The 5,611-nt window shown below is 39.6% G+C and overlaps 1 protein-coding gene across 2 annotated transcripts; it reads left to right on the top strand.

Moving 5' to 3' along the window:
- Positions 1 to 1,253: 1,253 nt before the first annotated feature.
- On the top strand, positions 1,254 to 3,456 carry LOC128263868 (uncharacterized). Of its 2 annotated transcripts, XM_052999141.1 has the most exons (4): positions 1,254 to 1,363; positions 1,438 to 1,637; positions 2,297 to 2,422; positions 2,483 to 3,456. In XM_052999141.1, exons 2-4 carry the CDS (start codon positions 1,491 to 1,493, stop codon positions 3,074 to 3,076), a joined length of 867 nt encoding a protein of 288 aa, XP_052855101.1. In that variant the 5' UTR covers positions 1,254 to 1,363; positions 1,438 to 1,490; the 3' UTR covers positions 3,077 to 3,456. The 2 variants fall into 2 exon arrangements, with proteins under 2 accessions (XP_052855101.1, XP_052855100.1); XM_052999140.1 differs by having other exon boundaries at positions 1,361 to 1,637.
- Positions 3,457 to 5,611: the final 2,155 nt, after the last annotated feature.

Genomic DNA, 5,611 nt, shown 5'->3' with positions numbered 1-5,611 from the left:
CATTAGTTTTTGCTCCAATTGTTACATCAATTCGGCCTGGCTTATTAAAGTCCAGGTCAGCTAATACAAAATTTAACCATTTTGCTTTATCTATATTTATTTCTCTAATCGAAAGGGCTTTCATTAATTTTGGCAATATAATTAGATTCTCCCTTGTATGTATCAACTCGACATACAGTTCTTGAAAGAGGTCCTACTCTTTGGAGTCACCGTCAAATGTGGACACTTCAATTTTTGGTAGGCTTGGCAAATTTTCTATTTTACCCACCATCTCCAAATTACTAACAACTTTCTCCCTAATTTGCTTATTTCAGTAGAAACATTCCAACTTGCTTAGGGCTAAATCAAAATCTACACTTCAAGTTCCGACTTTTGTTTTTAACTCCGAAATATTTTTGCGTTGCTGTAGATGCTAATGCTTTTAGTTCTTAGCGAGCCTACCAAAATTTTGTATTTATTTATGGGTAAACTGGGTTTTTATTTTATTGTTGTTGTATTTTTTTTTCCCGGGCCGGGACTAAGGTGTAAGTCGGACCGTGCCGAGAGTCAGCCTGGCTAAAAACTAGCTCAGTCTCAAACGGTGGGTTCAGGGAGATGGAGACTCCCTGTTCTAACTATCGCCTTACCCGGGCATGGCGGATCTCTTCCCGGGTGGACCTTCCTTTTCTTCGCAACTCGTGGGATTCAAATAATGGACACCAACAAAAAAACAATAAACACCACAATGAAGCCGGGCACTCCTAAGAAACCCGTCACGCTTTAGAAGGTGGGTGCTGCAATAGCGACAGGATCTGCGAGCGTTGGCTCCGCCTCCTCTGGGGCTATCCCGAAAGGGCCTCATCCCAAACTGGGGGTGAAAGGTGGAAGACAGTCGGCCGCCAGCTCCTCTGCAAAGTGCGCATCGGCGCCAAAAACTGCAGAAGGTGCAGCTAAGACTGTCGCTCCACTCACAGATAAGCGGACTGCCGCGCAGACACTCCGCTCACAAAACAGGAGCAAGATCGCCAACCCCTCAGCCGAATGGTTCAAGAAGGTTGAGTGGGCGTGAAAGGTGCTCTCAAATTATGGCTAATAGTGTCCTAGTCAGTGTTGGGGTGTATCTAGGTATTTGTACCTAGGTATGTACCTAGGTAATTTTTTCGGTATCTTTTACCTTAGCTAGGTAAAAAAATATTTGGCTACCTTTTACCTTACCTAGGTACGAATTTTCGTTAACCTTAAGTTTTAGCTATGTAAGGTATTTAGGTACTTCCATACGTGTATGTAAATATTGTGCATATTAGGAATAGCCCTGCTTTACAGCAATGCAATCGAAAACTTAGAAATATGATAGTTCCACCACTTACTCACAGAGGTCTTTATGGTAAGAATGCAAAAATATTTTCCGTTGGAATTTGGTATAATGCTAAATTAGCAATGCCGTTGCTACCTAAACAGTGCACTTTTATCGATGACATCGGTTCCTAGAAAACGCCACAACAAATCTTAAAATGAGCAAAGAAGACGCAGAAAAAAAGGAGCTACCATTAATTTTAAATGGTACTTTCTTTTTACCGGACGGGAAGTGCAAACTGTGTTTGAACAAAACTATCAAATTTGATGAAAAGTCAACCGGCAACTTGCATAAACATCTGAAGGTAAGTGAACTGTGAAGTGAATTGATAAATTAATTTTCGCGCGAAAAAATGCATGTGCGTAGACATGCACATGTGCTTTTGAACATACATATGTGCTTATTCATACATTTATGTGGTGCAGTCATCAATGTGAATATGACCATATGTATGTATTTATGTATAGATTGTGCCTATTTCATTAAAACATTTAAACAATCATAGCATGAAGCAGCACGATTCCCGCAATTTTTTTTTAATGCACCTTCGAATTATTTGAGTATGTGAACAAGCACATATTTATGTATGCATCATATATGTATGAATATGTGCTTATTGGAGTGTATGTTTAAATGTAAATGTGCATATCTATGCACATGCATTTCTTCGCGCGAAAATTATTTTCCATAAGTTTAAAAAATCTAAAAGTGCATTTTAATAAGAAATTGGCGGATACATAAATACATACATATGGTCATAATTTTATGGACATTGATGGGGTGGTCATTCTTTAACAATTACCAATATTTTTAAGCGGTTTTATTTTCCACCAAAAAATGTAAAACAATTTTTTTTTATTAAACCACATTTTTATAAATATATGTATGACTAAGCACATAATAATGTTTAAATTAAACAAGTATAATGAAGACATTAAAACATTATGAAACTTTTTTTTTCAGAGGGTTCACCCGAACAGTTATTCTTCGTATGAAGCTTTGAAAGCGAAAAATTCAAAAATAGAAGTGAAAATTTCCGGTGAGGCAAAAGATCGAAAATCCTGCTTCAGTACTCTTAACTCAGTCCAGGTAAACATAAAAGGATTTAAATATAACTTAATTTAATTTAATATATTTTAACTATTGCAGGTAAATAATGAAATTTGTGACTACATTGTAACGGAAATGTTACCACTATGTCACGTCGAACAAGCAAGCTTCAGATCCCTTCTGTCAACAATATCAGGGCGATCTATTAATATACCGTGCCGGAAAACAATCAAGACAATTTTAGAGAAGCGCAGAGCCGAGTATGAGCAAAATTTGACGAATATTTTTAAAGAGGTGGCTTTTATTTGTACGACAGCTGACATCTGGAGCGCCAACAACAAAAGCTATTTTGGTGTCACCGGACATTATATTGATTCTACATTAGCTAGACGTTCACTTGTGCTCGCATGTAAACGAGTTCGTTTTTCTCATACCCATGAACTAATTGGAAAAACTTTGGCAGATGTTCACTCTCAATACGGCTTAAAAGATTCTCAAATATCCGGCACTGTTACCGACAATGCATCAAACTTTTGTAAAGCATTTAAAGTCTACAGCTTCGATAAATTTGCTGGGTCAAATGCTATAAAACCCGAATTTTTAGAGGAGTCTGAAATCGATGCTGTAGAGATTGACATTTGTAAAGATGATGAAATTATTCTGCCAAAGCAGATGCGCCTCTCACACGCTTAACTTAATTGTCACAAAAGATGCAGAAAAGGCATTAGAGTCCATCTCATTCAAACGTTTGTATCACTCGTCTCTTGCAAAAGCGAAGTCACTTTGGAATATTGTGAGCCGATCAACAGTTGCAGCAGACGAAGTTGAAAGCATTTGCCACCTTAAACTGATAGCCCCTTGTGCGACCAGGTGGAACTCTTTTCATGACAGCATTAGCCGTATTTTAGAAGTTAAGCATCATTTAAAAACTATATGTATTACTTTAAAGAAGCCTTGTTTCATGACAGCATTAGCCGTATTTTAGAAGTTAAGCATCATTTAAAAACTATATGTATTACTTTAAAGAAGCCTTGTTTCACAGCCACAGAAATAGAATTTTTGCAGGAAATGAATTCTGTTACCGATATTTTTGCAAAAGCAATTGATCTTTTGCAGGGTGAAAATCGTTGCTACCTGGGATATTTATTACCTACGTTACTTGGAATTACACACAAATTGGAACAGTTAACTAACTTAGAATTTGGCGACCCTCTATCAGATGCGCTTAAATCTGGCGTTTACAAGCGGTTTCCTTTCATTATTAACTTGACCTCCGATGAGGCCAAACCTTTTGTTTTGTCGACCATTACAATTCCAAAATTTAAATTAAAATGGATTCCAATTTTGGAGAAAAGAAATTTGAAAACATTTAAGGAGTGGCTAGTTGAAGAAACAAAAGAAGGCGAAGAACAATTTGTAAATGATAGTGTTTTGACCAACGATTCAGAAGAGTTTTACACTTCAACTTCAGCTCTAAAGTCAAGGGAGGAAAAATATTTTGAAAATTGTAAATTTGAACTCGATGTTTTAGCATATTTCAATGACACAGATAAAAACTTGACATCATTACAAAACTATAAAAGAATCCTACATGTTTTTTTTAAGTTTAATTCTGTTCTCCCGAGCTCAGCTCCGGTTGAACGCTTATTTAGCTGTGGTGGTCAAATTCTTACCCCGAAAAGAAACCGGCTGGGGGACGAAATATTTGAAACGCTTGTTAAAAAAACACGAGTATTAATAAATCCAAGAAAAGAAACCAATGTGTCTAAGAAAAGGAAACCAATGTTACTTATGTTTATAAATCTCAGTATTTAAGAAAAGGAAACCAATGTTACTTATGTTTATAAATCTCAGTATCTCAGAAAAAGAAACCAATGTGACGATCTCAAAAAAAGAAACCAATGTGACTTATGTTTATAAATCTTTGTATCTCAGAAAAAGAAACCAATGATATATATGTTTATAGATCTGACGATCTCAAAAAAAGAAACCAATGTGACTTATGTTTATATCTTTGTATCTCAGAAAAAGAAACTGATAATATAAATTTCAAATTTAAAAAATTTTAAGTTGTATTTTTTACCTTTTACCTTAACCTAGGTACAGAAAAAATTACATACCTTTTACCTTACCTAGGTACAAATATTTGCAACTACCTTTTACCTTACCGAGGTAAAAAAAAATGGTACCTGTCTCAACACTGGTCCTAGTGCAGAGAACGCACAGCCGAAGAGGCTGCGGCAAAGAGATCGAAGGTCCAACCAAACCTGTCTTTTGCGGACATCACGCGGGATGGGATTTTGATTGGGCTGGTGAACGAGGGAAATCCCGGAGGCCGGATCCCCAAAAATCAATGGAAGGCAGTCGAGGAGAAGCTGGCACTGTATGGCACTGCTCAGAGACTTTCCCCAGCCAACACCATGCTGCAAGGATGCGGGGTGGTTCCAAGGCAGCGTCAAACTGGTGGCCTGCGATAGTCAGCGGTCGGCTGACCTATACAAGAAGGCGACGGCGCAGCTCGGCGAAAGGGGGGCGAAAATCGTCGCGCTGGATTGGCGTGACGTCCCCAGTAGGCCCCGAGCGAGGTCCTGGCTGCCGTCCTCCATAAAGACGCCGGAAGACATCCTCCTCCCCCACGCACGACTGGAAGGTGGAAAAGGTGGACCAGCTGAGGGGCCGGTTAGTCAGGCCATCGTCGTGCTAAACAAGGAATCAGTTACCCCAATAGAGGCTGCTCACGGGGAACTGAATTTCGGGTTCAGCGCGATCAGAGTGAAGGTCTACAAAGGAGACTCGTGCGCGAAGGAGGACCCGGTCGGCAACCCAACAGGTTTTTCCGGAAGAGCTTGAGCTCCCGGGGACGAAGAGCCGGACGACGGCTATTCCATCGATGCATCGTGATGAAGCCGGCTGAAGGAGACGAAGACCTCAGTGACGACCTCCACGGTGGTGGAGGGAAAGGCAGATGTCATTAAAACTACAGCAAGTGAACCTCCACCACAGTAAGGCTGTGCCTGCTGCTCTGCTGCTCCGCCTGGCTGACGGTGGGAGACCCAGTGCTGGTACAGGAACCTTGGGTCATTGGAGGCAAGGTTTCTGGACTAGGCACCAAGGAATTCAAGTTGCTACTTGACCCTAAAGGAGGTAAAATTCGAACCTGCATTTTAGCCAAAAGGCACCTTACCATATTTCTGCTTCATAATTACTGCAACGGAGATAACACCCTAG

The sequence above is a fragment of the Drosophila gunungcola genome, unplaced genomic scaffold, assembly GCF_025200985.1.
Source record: "Drosophila gunungcola strain Sukarami unplaced genomic scaffold, Dgunungcola_SK_2 000024F, whole genome shotgun sequence".
Lineage (NCBI taxonomy): Eukaryota > Metazoa > Arthropoda > Insecta > Diptera > Drosophilidae > Drosophila > Drosophila gunungcola.
The sequence above is the reverse complement of the archived record's forward strand: the minus strand, read 5'-3'. Positions and strand labels throughout refer to the sequence as shown.

What these genes read in the sequence shown, in the direction of transcription:
- LOC128263868 (XM_052999141.1), top strand. Translation starts at nt 1,491, where the DNA reads ATGAGCAAAGAAGACGCAGAAAAAAAGGAGCTACCATTAATTTTAAAT. An exon ending in ACTTGCATAAACATCTGAAG is followed by an intron (nt 1,638 to 2,296) that starts GTAAGTGAACTG and finishes TTTTTTTTTCAG; the next exon opens with AGGGTTCACCCGAACAGTTA. An exon ending in GTACTCTTAACTCAGTCCAG is followed by an intron (nt 2,423 to 2,482) that starts GTAAACATAAAA and finishes TAACTATTGCAG; the next exon opens with GTAAATAATGAAATTTGTGA.